Below are 19,777 nucleotides of genomic sequence, written 5' to 3'. Positions count from 1 at the left end.
GTCAAAAGTTAAAGCGTGTATTTAAAGGCATTTCCAAATGCCTCTTAATCACTGCCAGGCTTGGGGCATCAACCACCTCTCTGGGAAGCCTGTTCCAGTGTTTGACCACCCTCTCGGTAAAGGAAAGCTTCTGGATGTCCAGTCTAAACCTCCCCTGCTCCAGCTTTGAACCATTCCCACGTGTCCTATCCCTGGTTCCCAGGGAGAAGAGACCAGCACCTCCCTCTCCACTTCCCCACCTCAGGGGACTGTAGAGAACAAGGAGGTCATCCTTCTGCCTCCTTTTGCCCAAACTAGACAAGCCCAAAGTCCTCAGCCGATCCTCATTGTGCCTTCCAGCCCTTTCACCAGCTTTAATGACCTCCTCTGGACGCTTTCAAAGACCTTCACATCCTTCTTAAATGGTGGGGCCTTGAACAGCACACGCTATTCAAGGTGAGGCCACACCAACACTGAATGCAGTGGGATAATCCCCTCTCTCGACCGGCTGGTTCTACTGTCTTTGATGCCCCCCAGCGTGTGGTTTGCCCTCTTGGCTGCCAGGGCTCCCTGCTGACTCCCAGGGACTCCTGCTGGGACTCCTGCTGCCAACCAGCACCCCAGATCCCTTTCTGCAGGGCAGCTCTCCAGCCACTCCTCTCCCAATTTATACTTGTGCCCGGCAATACTCCGTCCTAGGCGAAGGATCTGGCATTTGGACGTGTTAAATTTCATCACATCAATCATCGGCCAGTGCTCCAATCTCTCTAGATCTCTCTGCAAGGCATCTTGTCCCACAAGAGGGTCAATAGCAACGCCCAGTTTGGGATCATCAGCAGACTTGCTCACGGTGCATTCAACTCCTGCGTCCAGATCGCTGATAAACGTATTGGATAGAACCGGCCCTAGAATTGAACCCTGAGGAGCACCACTGGTAGCCCTATTCACTGCAACCCTTTGAGCTCTGCCCTTCAGCCGCTTCTTCACCCAGTGATCAACCCAGAAGCTCGTCTAGAAGGATGCTGGGAGGGACAGTATCAAAAGCCTTACTAAAATCCAGAAAATCTACATCCACTGCTTTCCCTTCATCCAGTGGGCGGGTGACCTTATCATAGAAGGATATCAAATCAGTTAGGCAGGACTTTCCCTTTGTGAACCCATATTGACTGTTCTTTAAGTGCCTTTCAATAGGACCCAGTATAACCTTCTCCATAAATTTTTCCAGGAACTGAGCTTAGACTAACGGGTCTGTAGTTCCCTGGGTCTTCCCTCACACCCTCTGTGTAAATTGGAATAGCAATGGCTACGTCCCAGTCTGGGGGGACCTCTCCTGACTCCCAAAACATTTGGTAGGTGATCGACAGGGGTCCTGCCATCACATTCACCAGCTCCTTCAGTGCTCTGCGGTGAATCCCATCAGGCCCCGTGGACTTGTGAACATTAATCTGATCCAGTTGGTGCCTCATGATTTCAGTGTCCACAAATGGACAGTCTCTGTTCCCACACTTGGGCTCCTCCGACTCAGGGGACCGGGCAGCCCAAGCTCTAGCTGCATTATTAAAGACCGAGGCCCAAAAAGCATGGCATGCCTCTGCTTTCTCTTCATCCCTATTAGTCAGATGACCATCTTCAAGTATTGGTCCAATGCTTTCTTTTGACCTCCCCTTGCTATTAGCATACTTTAAAAAGCCCTTCTTGTTTTCTGAGACAACACCGGCCAGTTTCAACTCTAATTGAGCTTTGGCCTTTCCTGCCTTCTCCCTGCATATACGAACCACAGCTCTGTAATCTTCCTGCGAAGCCTGACCCTGCTTCCAGAGACTGAAGCATTTCTTTTCCTCCTGAACTTCACGAGGCGTTCCCTCTTCAGCCAAGCTGGTCTCCTGCCCAGCTTGCTGGAGTTACGGCAGAGTGGAATTGCTGGCTCCTCTGCTTCGAAAAGGTGGTTCCTGAAGACTGCCCAGCACTGCTGGGGAAGAGGGAAGGGTTTGTGCACCACAGGGGAGTGCAGAGAGAGCGATGTATGGGTAGCAATAGGTGTGTTAGAGGTAGGAAAAGATCTGAAATACCATGGGTGAGGTGGGGTCATGTTGAATTGAACCAGGTTGATTCTTCAATTTGAGGCAGCAGCAGAAGGTACGTGTGCCGTTCCATGCTGGGATATGGAGTGAGGATTCAAGCAAGTCTGGAGGCCAGGACATCTTGGGAGCTGGGGGAGCATTAGCAGGGCCTTGGAAGAAGCTGGATCAGTTGTGGAAACCTCATAGGCACTGGCAATTACTCAGAAATCTTTGTTTGAAGACACAGCCAGTGAGGACAGGAGACACCAGTAAAGTGTGGGAGATCCTGGGTCAGAGTGATGTGAGGAACCAGGGGGGGAGTTGAACTCTGCAAGGAAGCAGGCACAGTCGCAGGACAGTGGAGGACAGCCTGTGGTGGGGACAACCAAGGGCCTTGGTGGGGTCAGAACCAAGAACAACATCATCAACAGAACTGAAATCCTTGTCCTCTTGGCTATGGCTGCTGTCTCTGCCGCTGAGGCCCACAAGAGGACAGCAGTTCCTTAAGTCCCCAGTGCGTCCTTACCTCCTCACCTCCACAGAGGCTGGGGGGTGTCCCACTGCTGTCCTGCACCCCGCTTTGCACAGCCCCACCTCTCCCTGCCCCAGGAAAAGCCCTGAGACTCCCATGAGGGAAGAATCCCCTTTCCCAGGGGACAGGGGTCAGGGCTTTGCTCTCTTGATCAACTAAATGCATCCAAGGTTTTCAGAGCCATCCCCACGTGTGGTTTTCTACCTGTAACCAGTGCTTCTGCCTTTCTGCTTCACCAGTCCCCAGGGATGGCAATTTGCCTGCTCCTTCCCTCCAGGGTCTCTCTGGTGATGGCCCTCGGTGGGGCCTGCTGACACCCTCAGGAACTTGGAGGTTTGCTGCCCACTGTTACTTCTCCAGATGCTTGTTCAGTCTTTCAGGATCTGCAGTTCAGGAACTTGGCTCATTAACATGCAAAACGCCCTAACAAGCCAAGCCTCTGGGCAGTTTTCAGGAATCCCTCGGTTCTTATGCAGTAAGTGATCAGGATTTCAGAAGTGACAGTATCACAATACTAAAAAATAAGAAACTATTTCTTCTCTTTAATATTTTATCTATTTTTTTTCTTACACGTGGGGTGATATCAGCAATCTCCAGTCAATATTGATCCTGAATGTCTCCCGATGCAGTTTGAATATGCAAGGCAAGACCCTTTATGTCAGACTCTACAAGATGGTAGCTGGGGATATCGAACACCTGTTGATATGCTCGATAGAATAATTAGGTTGCAAGCCGTACTCAAAGTAATTACCAATCAGACCGCCTCAGCATTAGAATTAATAGCGGCCCAACAAACACAGATGCGAACTGCAATGTACCAGAATAGATTGGCATTAGGCTACCTACTAGCAGAAGAAGGGGGGGTATGTGGCAAGTTTAACACTTCAGAATGTTGTCTTCAAATTGATGATAACGGGCAAGCTGTGAGAGATCTAGCAACGAACATCAGAAGACTAGCACGTGTCCCGGTGCAAAAATGCAAAATGGAAGTCTATGATAGAGGCCAACTGGTGGGATAACTTTTTTGGAGTATCTTGGTGGAAAAAGGTGGGCTTCATTTCGTTATGTGCTACTACTGGACTGCTGTTCATACCTTGCTTTATTCCTTGTGCAGTGAGATGGATTTCTAGTGTGGTAGAAGGAATGCAAGTGACCAGTCTACCAGATGCGAAGGGCTCGAATCAAGATGTTACACCACAGAGAATTATGGTCCTAAGGAAAAGGGACCACCAGAAGGAAGAACAAAATGAGAGGTTACAGTTATTATTAAATAAATGGGAAGAAGGTTATGAGCTTCAGCAAAAATGTAATGAATGAAAAGGGGGTGAACTGTGAGAAAGGGGTTAAGTTTTGCTTCAGCAAATGGATATATGTTTGTTAGTGTGTCTGCACTAAGAAAGGAGGCTTAGTGATAGTAGAATCTAATCAATGGCACCCAACTAATCCTTAGAACTGCCCTGGGTCTGTCAAGGGATCCTTGTTTACAGAACGTTATCCAGGTAAAGAGAAACAGACTGGCATTGGCCTTCAATACAGGAACCCAGAAGATAGGGGAGTATCGATAAGGCCAAAGAAACCAGGCCTGGACAGTAAAACTGCTGAGGGGGCTGTGAAGACCGCTGAGTGGACTAAGGTCATCTAGAGGGCAGCTGATGAAGAGGAGGATACGACCACCTGAGGAAGTAAACGACCACCAGAGTGCTTGTAATTACTAACACTGGACAGTTGATGGTAGAAAAGACTGTGAAATAACTTGTAGCGTAATCAACTAATCCAAGGCGTGTTTAGGATAATGATTTCGTAGGGGAGGTGTGTGTATGCCCTGTAAGGTGAAAAGGTGTGAACTGAACCTGTAACGGGTCAGGCGGTCGGGAAGAATGTGAGCTCCAACTTCTCAACCAACGAGAAGAGAGACAGAAACTCCGGCAGCCGGGATAGGGTATAAATACCTAAAAGCTGAAAGATGAGGTGTGCCTCTGCTTTGAGACGCACCACATTCAGCACTGTTTCGTATAATAAATTTGTAATTTTTTTATCTTTGCTTCGGCGACTTTGTTCTCTATCAAATTCTAATCGTGAGCCGGTGTTTCTCACAAATCTCATGTCTGTTTCGATGGTGAGAACCCCAGGAGGTGTAGCATTGAATGGGCCTTCGACCCAAATGCGGCAAACCATGCGGGCAACCATGCAGACCCCCTCCATAGGAGACAGTCTCCTCTTTTGGTCATTCAAACCACTCCAGGATTTTCTTACAAGGAAACAACACTATTTGTCATCTCGACAGTCAAACAGACAGGACGTTTCCATGAGAACTTCCTGCAGCAGTGCCGGGTACAGGGAGGGCCACGCGGGAGGCAGAATGTCTGGTACAGACTGGGACCTTTCTGCAGGCTCCTGTGTGACAATGTGCTGCTGAGGTTGTCCTGTGGCCAAGGCATCTGTGCAGCACAGCCCAGGGGTGAAGGCCACTCTGTACGTACAGCCCAGCCCAGCACAAACTGCTCGATGTACAATGGTTCTTCTGGGCAGGATCACAGCTCAGGTTTCCCCGTGAGAAGTCAGCTGAGGTGCTGTGGCCCAAATATGCACTGCCAGGAGGAGTCCCATGTCTACTCACAGAACTGGGATGGTTTGGGATTGAATGAGATGTGGTGGGACATCTTGCTGAGCTGTGGTGCTGCAATGGAAGGGTACAGGCTCTGCTGGAGGGAGTAGCAGGGAAGAGGACGACCAGCAGAATGCCCCCTGAGTGAAGGAGCAGCTCAGATCTATGGAGCTCCTGTGTGAGATGGGTCAAGGGTTGAGTGAGCTTGTGTGAGTGAGGATGAGAGGAGAAGCCAGTAAGGGTGAAAATGTCTTGGCCATTATAACCCACTTGATCGGGCGCAGTAGGCAGAATAAGTCTTCTAACAGCAACCTGAAGAAGTCTCCGAGTCAATGAGCAGGTTCTTATGGGGAACAGTAGTTGCCCTGGCATTCACTGGCCAGGCAAAGACACAGGGTGCCAGCAGCCTGGAGGACCTTGGGACAACTTCTTAACACAGCTGCCAGGTGGGCAAACAAGGGTGATGCTCCCAAGGGATGCTCACAAGGGTGAGGAAGGCCAGCAGCAGAGCAAAAACGGGTGGACTCCAGAGAAGAAGACTTTGATGTACTTGGGAGACTGATGCAGGTGGTGCCATGGGAAGCAGCTCTGAAGGCTGAAGGATGATGGAAAATCTGATAGGCCTTACAGGACAGCCTCCTCCAGGCACAAAAATGATCTCTCCAACTCCCCTTGAAAAGAAGCCACCGTCTCAGGAGGCTGCTTGTTGGAACTGACTGAGCTCCAGGACAAAGAGGCAGCACAAAGGAGGTGGAAGCAGGGAAGCTGCAGAGGAGGAATTGAGAAACCTTGTCCCAGGACGTAGGGATGATGTCAAAGCCAAAGCTCCCATGGGCTTGACAGATGAAGGGAAGGACAGCAAAAGCACAACGAGCTGATCCAGGCTTCGAGGGTCATGGGAATGAGTCACCCTCTGCCTGGAGGCCTGTGACAAGTGGGCACTGCAGATATTTGCATCCTGACTGCCTCAGCGTGGGCGATGGGGATCCCCCTGCTGGGGGTGGCTCTGCCAGCCCATCCACATGGGTCTGGATGGTGCAGACTCTACTTGGAGACATTCCTGTAACCCAAATTCCTTGGCGTTAATGCAGAATTGGCAAGTTGAAATCAAGCATTTCATGCACTTGGCCTCTTCGCCTTGACATCTTTTCGCTTTGACTCCACTACCGAAATCAACCACAGAAGAATTGAAGATGAAGGGAAAATTATGGCCTGGCTTGGCTCCTCAGGGCGTTTTGCATGTTAATGAACCCTCTGGTGCCGAGTTCCTGAACTGCAGATCTCTAAAGGCTGACCAAGTCTCTAGAGGACTAAGAGCCAGCAGCAAACCTCCAGGTTTCTGAGAGTGTTTGCAGGCCCTGCTGAAGTCCATCACTGAAGAAACCATGGAGGGAATGAGCAGACAAGGGTCCTGTCCCTGGGGGCTGGTGAAGCAGGAAGTTGGAGACACTTGGTACAACGGAAAATTTAAAAGTAGAGATCACTGTGGAAGCCCTTGATGTGCTCTTCCAAGCAGGAAGGCCACGTCCTTACCCACATCCCCTACAGATGGGGCTCCTTTCCCTCTTGGCATGTTCGGGGCTCTTCCTGGGGGCAATGTGATTGGGAGTGTGTGTTGCCAGGTGCAGGTCAGCAGTAGGGCACCTCCCAGGATTTATGGGGGGTGGCTGAGGAGGCAACGAGGCACTGGAGCTGGAAGGACCTTGTGTTCTCTCCTGGGTCTCAGTGGAAGAGACAGAAGCCACAGGCAAGAGAACAAGGGTCTCAGATCTGTTGGAGTGTCAACGCCCCACCAAGGCCCTTGGCCATCCCCACCACAGCTACGCTGTCCTGTGCCTGTGCCTGCTTCCTTGTTTCCAACACCAAAATGTGGGTGTCTGAGGATTTGCCAATGCCAGTGAGTTCCCCACATCTCACCTGGTTTCCTCCAAAGCCTTGCTACTGCTCATTTATCCCCAAGATTTCCAAGCTCCAGAATCCTGGAGAATCCATGCCAGAATCCTCTCTGTAGCTCCACATCCCAGCACTGAACAGCCAACCCCCAATATTCCATTTCTTCTTCCTGCCTTTAGCACACTCACTGCTGCCCCCACACTGCTCTCTCCCTGCACGCCCATGTGTCTCACAAACCCTTCCTCTGCCCCTGCAGTGCTGAGACCTCAGCCCAGGAGGTTTGTGCATCCTCCAGGCTCATGGATGTTTCCTGAAGTCCATCCAAGTGTGGGCAGTGAAGGAGGGGAAAGGAGCAAGTTGTCAGCCCATGGGGCATTCCTAAGAACAGCCACCCCCAGCAGTGGGCATTCCCCATCCGCCAGGCTGAGGCAGGCACACAAGAGATGAATGTCTGTATCACCCCTGGTTTGCAGAGGAAGGGTCTTCCTTCCTGCCATTGTCCCAGAACAAGCCTCTTCCTCAGCCTCTGCCCACAAACATCCACTGCTTCCCACGGCTGGCTTCAGACATGGCTGTAAGGATTGGCTAAAGCCATCAGCCGTCCCCTTGCTTCTCGCTGACATTGCTTGACCCTCTCTAACAGACTTACACGTGGCCAATCACCACTGCTCAGGGCCACTCGCCCTTTGGAAGAGCATTTTGGACTTTCCTAGTGCTTTTTATAATCTTCCTCGCTCCCTCCAGAGCACATGGTGGGCTTTCTTGGCCAAACAGGGCCTTTTTCACCATCTCTTAAGAAACAGTCATCTTTTTATGATCCTCTGTGCAGGAATAGTCATCCCAGAAAAGCACCAAAAGTATCCAAATAGCAGTTGAGTGAAGTGCCAGTAAGAACCAGGTGAGGTCCCCCCATGGCTGTGGCTCCCTGGCAAGGAGCCTCTTCTGAGAAGGTGATCCGGCCTCTGCCACTCTCTGGAGAGGGAAACCAGCAGCGTCTGTGCCACACGGGGACACAAGGGGTGACTTTTGCAAGACCACCCTTCATCTGAACCACTTTCAATATGTACTTCAGGATGGGATATCATACCTTATATGGCAAATACTAATTTAATTGCCTTTGTCCAGATTTGCTATTGTGGAAGTAGACTGTTACTTTAACATTTCTTTTCATCATTATTATTATTTTTTGCCACTCTAAAGGAAATCACAGAATCACTGGAAGGATCACTGATGCTTTATCAACAGAAGACCCGCCAGCTTTGCATCTCAAGAAATAGGATGCCAGAGGTCAAGAGAAGGATGGGTTGGGAAAACTCATGGGATTTGGGAAACTGAAGCGTGTGCCCCTCTCCCCGACATCCTGCCCTCCTCCGTGACCTGTGTGAGAAACTCCATCAACTGGGTCTGAGCTCACAGTTGTGTCAAGAAAATGGTGTGTACCTGCAGCCAATGTTGTCCTTCCAGTTCAGGATTTGAGCTCCCACTTAAGACCAAGAAGCCCAAGGATCCCAGTTCCTAGAGGGCCAACTAATGAGGACATCCCACAGGCTGGGGGAGTTTTTCTTTACTGACAAAGATTTTGTTGACTTTTTTTCCTCCCTCTTTGTAACTTGACTGTCAGAATTCATGCATTGAATCTACTTTGACCCTTTAAAACTGTCTCTGTGAAAAAATAATCCAGTATAGTTTTGGTTTTGGTTTTTTTTTTTTTTCCCCCCGACCCGACTGTATTTGGAGCATTGAAGAGTCTTTCCAGATTTGGAGTGGTTTTTCAGAATGTCTGCTCCAAGAGGGGAAATATCTCAGCCTGCAGATGGAAGGACAGGAGGAGGACAGCATCATTCAGGCTCAAAGGGAATTGGAGGGTGTCTTGACCAACCTCCCATTGAAAACAGGGTCAGACCTGAAGAGTCAGGGCTTTGTTCAAAGATGTCTGGATCCCTTTCCAGGACAGAGCTGTTGCACGCTCTCTGGGAAACAGCTTCCAGTGCTTGACTATCCTCATGCTGGAAAAAGTTCCGCCTTATCTGGCTTGACCGTCCCTTTTCTCAGCCCATTGCCTCTTGTCCTTGTATCTTCTACCATGGATTTGACTCAGGCTCAGTCTTCCTGGTAACTGTGCAATGCTGCTCCATGTTCCCCCCAAGAGCTCCTCTCCTCCAAGCTGAACAAGCCCAGCTCTCTAAGCCTCTTCTCACAGTACAAGCTCTGTCAATGTTGGTGTCCCTCCAGTGACCTGGCTCCACTTTGCAAGGTCTCTCTGGCACGGTGTGGTGTCAAAACCTAGGGAAGTATTCTGGATAAGGTGTAACAAGTGCTGAGCAGACTGGCTGTGCTCCTGCAGCTCAGGAAGCTCTTGGCCACCTTTGCTGATGGCTCATGTTTTACCCAATAGAACCCAAGGGCCACCAGAGCCTTTCCCGCAGAGCTGCTGCCCACCTGGGCAGTCCCTGGTCTCTGTCATGGCATGGGTTTAGTCCACCTCCAGGTCAGGACCTATTGGCTCTCCTGAAGTTCCTATCGGTCCATCCCTCCAGCCTGTCTAGGTCCCTCCGGATGGCAACCTTGCCCTGCAGGGCAGTGTCTGCTCTCTTCCTTGTGAGGTCATCTGCAAATGTTATGAAAAAGGACTCTCTCATACACTAACCCAAAGACAGCCCCCCAGCTTGTAGAAATCAGATCCTGCCCTGTCACCCTCCTGGTGTGCTGCCTCACGATAGGATAAGGAAAGGTGATTCTTAGGATTCTCATGGTTCTCACGCCCAACTCTTCTCCTGACAGGAGAAATGACACTGCTGGAAATGAATCTCTCCCACAATCTCTCCCATCTCCTGAGAGAACATCAGGGCTGACTTCATCCTGTTTCACAGCAGGTTCTCCCAGGGACATCTCCGGGGACCCCAGGGGGACAGAAAAGTGATGCCTTGGGCTGTTCCTTGGGCTGTTGCTCTGCTGCTGAGCTGGGCCGGGCTCCTGGGATGGAGGGAGCTCCTGGCCATGGGGCAGCGCAGCAGAGAGACAGCTCTGCCCAGGAGCAGCTCCTCTGCCAAGGGCTGAGGGCACTGCCTGCAGGCACTGAGAGACAACTTGTGAGGCCAGGAGAGCTGAAAAGCATTCAGGAATGGATGAAAACTGAGAGCTCACTGGGGGAGAAACCTTCACCGCCCTTCACAAAATAAGTCTCTGGCTGCAGGGGGATCTCTGCAGTTGCTGGAGGGATCCAGAAGCTGCACAACCCACAGCCCGTGGGATCTGTATGTACAACTCTCACAGTTTCTCTAGTGTAGAGGAGAAGGAGAACTTGTGGAGCAGGGCTTCCCTGCTGCAGGGGCAGAGGGACAGGGCGTGATGTTTCTCTCTGGTGCAGTATAATGCAGAGAGGCTTCCTGGAGCAGTCTCCTAAAGCTGGCATAGCCCGTGTCTCATGTGATCTGTCAGGAAGGCTCTCAGGGATCTGTTGGTGCCGAGAAGGATTTTCTTGAGAGCAGCGGATGCCCACCACATCATCAAAGTGCCAGGACGTGTCGGCTGCCTTCTCCCAGGGATGGCTGCAGGGCTGTGAAGGTGGGCGTGCAGCCAGGGGTGCCCAGGGCTGTCCTTCCGAGCAGGGTCCCTGTGTCCCAGGGAACTGTGTGCTGGGGCAGGGACTCTGTCTCCTGCCAGGGTCAGCTCTCAGCCTGCCCGGGGAGCTCCCCATGGCAGTGTGGGGAGAAGCTGTGGAGGGAAGGGGTGACCCCAGTCTGGGCATGGCAGGGTCCTTCTGCAGTCGAGAGGATGCTGCGTGGGTCAGGTTTGCTCACAGCTCCACATCACCCCCAGGACATTTGCAGAGGGTCCTTTTGAAGAAGGACACAGAGGCAGCATTTAGCCAAAAGAAATATAATCTCTGCTTTGAATTTTCCCCTCTTGGTTGGTTAGATGGGCGGTGGGAGATCTGAATTTACATCTCCATTCCCATGAAGGCAATGAGACCCCAGTTTTTGTTAGCACTTGTCCGAGCTGCTCCTTTAGCCCGTGCACACCCAGAGATGCCCCTGGGCCATTCCCTGCTGCAGAAGGTGTCTGCAGGGCAGAGCTGAGCCCTCAGCAGCTGGGATGGAGTCTCTGAGCACTGAAAGGGAGGAGACCTGGGGGCAGAGAAACAGCCCCCAGCAGCGACAGTGCAGGCAGCAGAGGCATGGGCAGGGAGTGAGAGGGAGCTGCTACAGGAAGGGTGATGGGAGGGGGGATTCCAGCACCTCCCTGCCATCCCCTGCAGCGCAGATGCCTTCCCTGCAGCAACTTCCCTCTCCCACACAGTAGAGTCCCCAACCCCTTCATATCTTGGGGGCTTAGTCCTGAGTCTCCCTCCCAGCAGCCCAAGCACCAAAGAGGAGAAATGCTCGCGTGTCTGACTGTGTCTCCCTGTCCCGACTCTCTTGGCAGGAGAACTTTGGCGTGTTCCCCTCTTGTCCCTGCTGCCCTTGTTCCTCCCCTTCTTTTGGCTGTGGTGGGGGGGTGAGGATTCAAGTGAAGCTCAGACACTGGTGTGTCCATGGATGAAAAGCATCCCAATGACCTTAATCTTTCAGGCTCTCGTGACTGCAATGTGTTGGGTGAGTGTAAGCCGACGCTCACATCAGGATATTCCATCTATAGGACAGTTGACTTGAGTCAACTCAAGTCAACATCCCCTTGCAGTGCCCTGTTGGGTGCCACGCTGCCCTCCAGAAGGGCACAGCTCTCCCTTTACATCTCTGTGGTTTTTAGGAGCCCCACGGAATAGACCTGACAGTGGCAAGGCCATGTCAGTCCTGCTGGAGGGCTGAATGTAGGCAGCTGCAATGAGCCCTGTGTGTCGCTGGCTGGGAGGGGAGAGCTGAGATCCTCCTCGGGTCCTGCGAGATGGGGTGGGGGGTTGGGAACAATACTGATGGATAGACGGGCTGTCCCCACTCTGTACTGAGGGACAGCCCTTTGGCTCTTAAGACCCACAAGGTTTTACATAGTGTGCAGCAGAAATGCCAAGGGTTTCTGTCTTAAAGACACTCCTCAGGTGTGGTGGGAAATTAGAACAGAACAAACAGAGAAATAAAGTGCCCTCAGCTCTGTTCTGCAGTCGGGTGAATTGGGAATGACAAGGCTGAAAAGCCCTTTGATGCCATGAATGGATTTAATCTGAGATCGCCCCAGTTCCTATTTAACTATTGCTGTAGGACAGGACTGGATCCTGCAGAGCTAACACCTCCCTGATGGATCATCAGCCAGCTCCAACCAGTGTGTGCAAAAAGGATGCGACAAATACATTCCCAAAAGGGGAGAGGCAGTTGGCTGGGTCTCAAAGAGTGATTGAAGAGGCTGTTTTGAGAGAAGTCTGCCCTAACTTCTCACTGTCTTTCCTTCCATGGACAGGTCTCTAAGCCTAGGGGAAGATAATGTCCAACAGCAGCTCCATCACCCAGTTCCTCCTCCTGGCATTCGCAGACACACGGGAGCTGCAGCTCTTGCACTTCGGGCTCTTCCTGGGCATCTACCCGGCTGCCCTCCTGGGAAACGCACTTATCATCACTGCCATCGCCTGTGACCACCGCCTCCACACCCCCATGTACTTCTTCCTCCTCAACCTCTCCGTTCTTGACCTGGGATCCATCTCCACCACTGTCCCCAAAGCCATGGCCAATTCCCTGTTTGACACCAGGGCCATCTCCTACTGGGGATGTGCTGCACAGCTCTTCTTCTTTCTCTTCTTTATCACAGCAGAGTACTGTCTTCTCACCGTCATGTCCTACGATCGCTACGTTGCCATCTGCCAACCCCTGCACTACGGGACCCTCCTGGGCAGCAGAGCTTGTGTCCACATGGCAGCAGCTGCCTGGGGCAGTGGGTTTCTCAATGCTCTCCTGCACACGGCCAATACATTTTCCCTACCCCTCTGCCAGGGCAATGTCCTGGACCAGTTCTTCTGTGAAATCCCCCAGATCCTCAAGCTCTCCTGCTCACACTCCTACCTCAGGGAAGTTGGGCTTCTTGTGGTCAGTGCCTGTTTAGCATTTGGGTGTTTCGTTTCCGTTGTGGTGTCCTATGTGCAGATCTTCAGGGCCGTGCTGAGGATCCCCTCTGAGCAGGGACGGCACAAAGCCTTTTCCACGTGCCTCCCTCACCTGGCCGTGGTCTCCCTCTTTGTCAGCACTGCAGTGTTTTCCCACCTGAAGCCCCCCTCCATCTCCTCCACATTTCTAGACCTACTGGTGGCTGTTCTGTACTCAGTGTTTTCTCCGGCAGTGAACCCCCTCATCTACAGCATGAGGAACCAGGAGCTGAAGGAGGTCATTAGGAATCTGATTTCATGGATATTTTTCAAGAGGGAGACATTTACCACTTCTTTCCACAAATGACTCCCACACTATCTGATTCCATCTGGGTTTTTGTGTGTTTTGTTTGTTGGTTGGTGTTGAATTTTTAAACATTATCTTTATTGTCATTCATGGTTTTTATGTTTCTACACAAAGGTTTCATTTGTGTCACTGCACCTGAGACCATGTACCTGCTTGATGTCACCTGGTTCCCTTATAAAATTTAATTTAATAGTGGCTCCGAGCTGGCATCTTTCATAGCATCTCTGTAATAAAATGGGATCCCTTTCAGTGCAGTGCTTTCATACCAGGCTCCTTCTCCAAACAGGCCTGAGAACTGCACCCCTGAACTTCCTCTTCCTCCATCAGTTCAGGAATGAAAAGCTTAGTGTCTGTGACATTTTAGAGATGTAGAACTGGATTTTGGAGTCACCAGTTGGTGTTTGCTGACAGGTAAGATGGTGAGTGGAACTGAGGGATGTGCCCAGGCTTTTCACGCAGGTTGTATTAAGGACATCCATCCTCTGGGAAGGGACTCTGGAGCGGTCTGGAGAGCATCCTGGTTCTCCTGGGTCAGCATGTTCCTGGTGTTGTGTTGAGATGGAAAAAGTTGGCAGAGATGGGTTTTGGGGCCATGAGTAGTGGAAAAGGGCCCACCTCCTCCAGACACTCTCCACTTCCTCCCCACCTCTCTACAGCAGGAATTCCCACAGAGGGGGACACACACGTGTCCAGGTGTGGCCACAACACAGCTCACTGGAGGGGTATGAAAATTTAAGATGCTGGGGGATGACCATGCTCCTCCTAATAAATCCCCCTTTGCAGCTGGCCTTGCTCATGGTGAGCATGAACCACTGGCTCATATGGTGTCCCTCATAATGCCTAGGTCTTCTTCTCAGGGTCACTGCTCATCCTTTCAGGTCCTTTCAGGTCCTGATATACGAGGTTTATCTTCCCTCTGATGCAGGACTGGTGACTCCTCCTTGTAAAACTTCGGAGTTTGCTGCTGGCTGAATCCCAGAGTTTCCCAAAGTCCCTGTGGACTGAAGCTCCATTTGGTCCGTTCTTAATGTTTGCGTGCAGACAGCTCACAGTGGTTGTGGTGATCCATCAGCACAAGATAACAGCAAGAGCAGTTGCAGGGCACTACAGGAAATAAAGGACATTACTAGTTTTGTACTGACCAACATAGAAATCAGCACAACAACTGTGTCAGAAATATCTTTATGCCCTGTAGAGAGAGCACAAAGCAAGTAAAGGAGAACAACCAAAACAACATGGTGCCCAGCGACTATTTAACTAATACAATAAATGTATATAACAAATTCATTTTAGCACGCTCTGGTCAGATCTGTCGTTATCTCAACCCTTCGTGTGCAACATCGATTGCCGAAAAGGACTGTCGTGGTTTAGCCTCAGCCACTCTCTTGGGCCGCCCAGCACCCCCCTGGCCATGAGGGGAGAATCGGAAGAAAAAGGCAAAACTTGTACGATGAGACAAAGGCAGCTTAACAGAACAGCAAAGGGAACAGGAAAACAACAGCCATAACACTGACAGAGGAATGTACAAACACCATTACGGTACCACCACTCACCCATTGGACCCAGGACTCCCCATCCTGCTCCCAAGTGGTGACTTCCTGCCCCCTCCCCTGGCCAGCTCCTGGCTACAGACTGGCCATGGCTCTCCTGGGATGGAATAGCTGTGTCCCTGACAGAGCCTGGGGAGAATTAACCCTATCCCTGCCGGAACCAGGACAGGCAGACATCACAGCAATGCTCCTCCCAGTCCATTTTATTTTTCTTAATGCTCTGTCAAAAGATCCCAAGAGGCAGTTTGTGGCTGTTGCCTCTGTCATATCCATTCACCACTGCAGAAGAGACCTTGGGTCTGTCACCTCTCCAGGTAGGTGTAGGCTTTTACACAGGTCACCCCAATCCTCCCCTTCTGCAGGGTAGAGACGCCCAGTTCCCTCAGACTCTCCTCACAGCTCAAGCTTTAGGGACTTCACCATCTTGTCAGACCTCCTCTGGACCCTCTCCAGTCTCTCCATTTTCCTTTTGAAATGCAAATCATTTCAAATGGCTCATCATGGCAGCCATCATGACCCAAAAGCCCTTCTCCTCAGGGCGCCCCTTAGCTGGTGTGGTCACTGCCCGTGCTGCTGCATGGAGTTGTTGTGCACCTCTTTCTTCTAAACATTCAGGTTCCTGATGGCCAAATCCCCAGGTGGGTCAAGGTCCCTCTTGAAATAAGCTCCAGCAGTCAAGCATTGGAAGTACACGTGCTGATGTTCATCCTGAGTCAGGGTGCCTCTAGCAAGAGCATCGTTTCAGAAGCTGCAGGACACTACAGATAAGAAGACAGTACTGGTGTAATGGAGTTGCTAATCAAAGTAGAAAGCACTGGGATACCATCTCAGAAACACCAAAGGTGGGAGCAAAGTGAGGAAAGGCAGCGCCAGTGGGGAAATGGTGAAAAGGGGTTGACTTTTTGCAAGGGAGAGGATGAAGTTGGTTAAAGAGTGGGACTTGAGACGTGGGAAAATAGTGCAATGGGAATGAACGGTTAAGCAAAGGAAATGATCTGGGCTGTTTGGAGATACCTGTCAAGTAGCCCTGCATCTGAGCAACCCTGCCTGGAGCAGGACAAGAAACATGCAGCTGGTCTGACTGTACCAACATCTGACCGACTTCCATGGACACGGGAAACCTGAGAGCTTTCCCTGCTGTCACCACTTCCTCACTGAGGCTTGATTTACCCTTGGAAAGTCCATGCTGACTGCTTTTGGACACATTCTTCTCTTTCCAGTGCCCAGAAATGTCACCCAAGAGGACTCTAATTGATGGCACACTAATCACCCCAGGGAGCTTGTACAGCCTGTGGGTCCCTGGGCTGGGCCTCTTTCAAAGGTGGGGGCAACATTGGCTTGTCCTCACTCACAAGAGAGCTCTGCCAAGCCTGTCACCTTCCAGGGGTGATATTCCAAAGAAATCTCAGTCTTCCCTTGTGACTTCACTACAACTATTTTGTCTGTTATATGGTGTATTTTGTTTCTCTAATCTTTCCTATACTTACACTTGTCCTGATACAATGGTCATTTGCAAAGTCGTCTTTTCAGATGCAGACTGTCTAGGAAAAGGCCCTCTCCATCATTCTCCAGTTTTCTCCTCCCTTTACTCTTTGTTCATCCAGGTACCTCTCGCCTCTGCTGCTCTTTCACCCTCAGGGAGTAAAACCTTGCCTGGCTCTCAGTAGTCTCATTGTCTCCTCAGCCAGCTCTTTCATTATGTTTATATCTATCTTTGTGTATCTACCTACCTCAACTATTTCTCCTAAGATTATCCCTTGTAGAAAGGCAACCTCATTAGAGGCAGTTTGTACTTTGCGTATGATTACACAGTGTTTTCTTGTTTATGAGAACTGACTGTGCTTTACTTTTCTTTTCTGAAGAACAGGCAGAATTCCCCTGTGGCTGTGAGCAGCCAGGTCTCTGAGGAGAGCAGGTGGGAGATGGTGCAATGGAGCTGTCACATCCAGACTGGAGTGGAGAAGTCTGATGCAAGGAACAGTGATGTCAGTCCCAGGTGGGCGAGGTCAGACCTGGTGGGGTTGGGGAGGTGAGGAGCAAAGCTGTCCATACAGGGATGGACATCACGGGACTGCTTTTCCTGACCTGGCCAGACCTCCTGAGGAGACACTCGGCCTCAGTATCCCTTGGAGAATGCTTCCATCACCTCCTCTGTAAACTGAACACTCATAAAATACATCCTTTACAATCAAGAAAGCATTTTCATTAGATGCACTTTGAAAAAATTGTCATTAACTACACCACAAAACCTCCCCAAGTAGCTGTACTAGTCTTGAAGGAAATTGCAAAGAGATAAATTCCTTGTTAAGGCTTTCTGTTTCCAAGGAGGCCCATGGGGTATTTGCTGCTGAGTCCATGAACCTCAGATACTGAGAGAAGATTGAAGAAAGTGCTCAAGAAATGAGAAGCACAACCCAAACTTCCTGGAAGCCTTAAGGAGCCCCACTGAGGGCAGTTACTGACAAAGGCTCCCTGGGGACTCGTTAGAGCAGATAATTGGAGGCTGTGATTGCAGGTAGGCAAAGGCAGAGTGCAGGTGGCTGTAATGCTGAGGAAAGCCTGGCTTTGTCTGAGGAAGCAGAAAGGCCAAGCCCTCACCCCCAGGCCCTGGCAAGGCAGATCCTGCCCCTCACTTGTGGCTCAGGGCTCTTCCTGGGGGCAGTGGGATGTGGGGGTGAGCAGTGCCCAGGGCAGGAAAATTCTGTGACACCTCCTGGCCTCCCAAAGAAGGGGCGAGGATGAAACAAAGTCCCAAGATTCAAACAAATCGTAGACTCATAGAATCATTTAGGATGGAAAGGACCTTTACGGTCATTGAGTCCCTCACACTCCCATGTCCACACCTAAACTACATCCCTATGTGCCCCATCTACACATCTTATAAACACCTCCAGGGATGGTGTCTCAGCCACTTCCCTGGGCAGCCTGTTCCAGCGCTTGAGAAAGTTTTCAGTGAAGAAGTTTTTCCTCATATCCAATCTACATCTGCCCTGGAGAAACTGCCAGCCATTTCCTCTCACCCTATAAACTTGTTACTTGGGACAAGAGACACACACCCACCTTGCTATAACCTCCTTTAGGTTGTTCTAGAGAGCAAGAATGTCTCCCCTCAGCCTCCTTTTCTCCAGGCTGAACAACCCTAGTTCCCTCAGCTGCTCCTCATGACACTTGTTCTCCAGACCCCTCACCAGCTTCCTTGCCCTCCTCTGGACACGCTTCAGCACTTTCTTATAGTGAGGAGCCAAAACCTGAACACAGCACTCGAGGTGCAACCTCAGCCGTGTCAAGTACAGGAGAGACCATCACTTCCCTGCTCCTGCTGGCCACGCTGTTCCTGATACAGGTCAGGATGCTGTTGACCTTTGTGGCCACCTGGACGCTCTGCTGGCTCATATTCAGCCACTGTCGACTGACATCCCCGGTGCTTTTCTGCCGGGCAGCTCCAGCTGCTCCTCCCCAGCCCGTAGCGCTGCATGGGGTTGTTGTGATTCAAGGGCAGGACCTGGCACTTGGCCTTGTTCAATCTCATCCTGTTGGCCTCAGCCCATCGATCCAGCCTGTCCAGATCCCCCTGTAGGGCCAGCCTAACCTCAAGCAGGTCAAAACTCCACCCCACTCCGTGTCATCTGGAAACTTACTGAAGGTGTACTCGATCCTCTCATTCAGGTCATTGATAAATATATTAAAAGGAACCGGCCCCAGCACCGAGCCCTGGGGGACACCACTAATGACCAGCCGCCAACTGGATTGAACTCCATTCACCACCACTCTCTGGGCCCGGCCCTCCAGCCAGTTTTTTACCCAGGGAAGAGCACGCCCACTCAAGCCATGAGCATTCACTGTGTCCAGGAGAACTCTGTGGGAAACAGTGTCAAAGGCTTTACTAAAGTCCAGGGAAACAACATCCACACCCTTTCCCTCATCCACCAAGCGGGTCACAGAATCACAGAATATTTTTGGTTGCGTGGGACCTTTGAGATCATCGAGTCCAAACAACAACAACAACAACAACAACAACAACAACAACAACTAAAAAAAATCCCAGAACACCAAACACCAAAACCAAACCAAACCAAATGCCCACAACCACACCTCACCCCACCATCAAACAGACAGAAACCAACAATCTCGGGCACTAGAGCATGCCCTGAAGTGCCATGTCTACACATTTCTTAAATTCCTCCAGGAATGGTGACTCCACCACCTCCCTGGGCAGGCCGTTCCAGGGCCTGACCACTCTCTCACTCAAGTAATTTTTCCTAATATCTAATCTAAACCTCCCCTGCCGCAACTTCAGACCATTTCCTCTGCTCCTGCCATTATTCCCTTGGGAGAAGAGGCCAACACCCACCTCTCTACACCCTCCTTTCAGAGAGTTGTAGAGGGCAATGAGGTCTCCCCTCAGCCTCCTCTTCTCCAAACTAAACATGCCCAGGTCCCTCAGCCTCTCCTCGTATGACTTGTTCTCCAGACCCCTCACCAGCTTGGTGGCTCTCCTCTGGACACGCTTGATCTTTCCTGGTACCGAGGTTAGACTGAAAGGCCTATAGTTTCCCGGATCCTCCTTCTGGCCCTTCTTGTAGATGGGCGTCACATTGGCCACCCTCCAGTCATATGGTACCTCTCCTGTTGACCAGGATTGTGGATAGATAATGGAGAGAGGCTTGGTGAGCTCTCCCGCCAGCTCCCTGAGTACCCTTGGGTGAATCCCATCCGGCCCCATGGACTTATGCATGTCCAGGTGCATAAGCAAATCCTTAACTACTTCCTCCTGGATTACGGGG

General features: G+C 51.0%; 1 protein-coding gene across 1 annotated transcript; it reads left to right on the top strand.

Moving 5' to 3' along the window:
- Positions 1-12,417: 12,417 nt before the first annotated feature.
- LOC141477955 (olfactory receptor 14J1-like) lies at positions 12,418-13,443 on the top strand. The gene has a single exon (XM_074167112.1). It carries the CDS (start codon positions 12,484-12,486, stop codon positions 13,441-13,443), a length of 960 nt encoding a protein of 319 aa, XP_074023213.1. The 5' UTR covers positions 12,418-12,483.
- The last annotated feature ends 6,334 nt before the right edge of the window (positions 13,444-19,777 follow it).

This window comes from Numenius arquata, unplaced genomic scaffold (genome assembly GCF_964106895.1).
Source record: "Numenius arquata unplaced genomic scaffold, bNumArq3.hap1.1 HAP1_SCAFFOLD_111, whole genome shotgun sequence".
In the NCBI taxonomy this organism is placed as follows: Eukaryota; Metazoa; Chordata; class Aves; order Charadriiformes; family Scolopacidae; genus Numenius; species Numenius arquata.
Note: the sequence above shows the minus strand (reverse complement) of the source record. Positions and strands in the feature narration are given on the sequence as shown.

Excerpts from the sequence above, each read along its gene's own strand:
- LOC141477955 (XM_074167112.1), top strand. The coding sequence starts at position 12,484 with ATGTCCAACAGCAGCTCCATCACCCAGTTCCTCCTCCTGGCATTCGCA.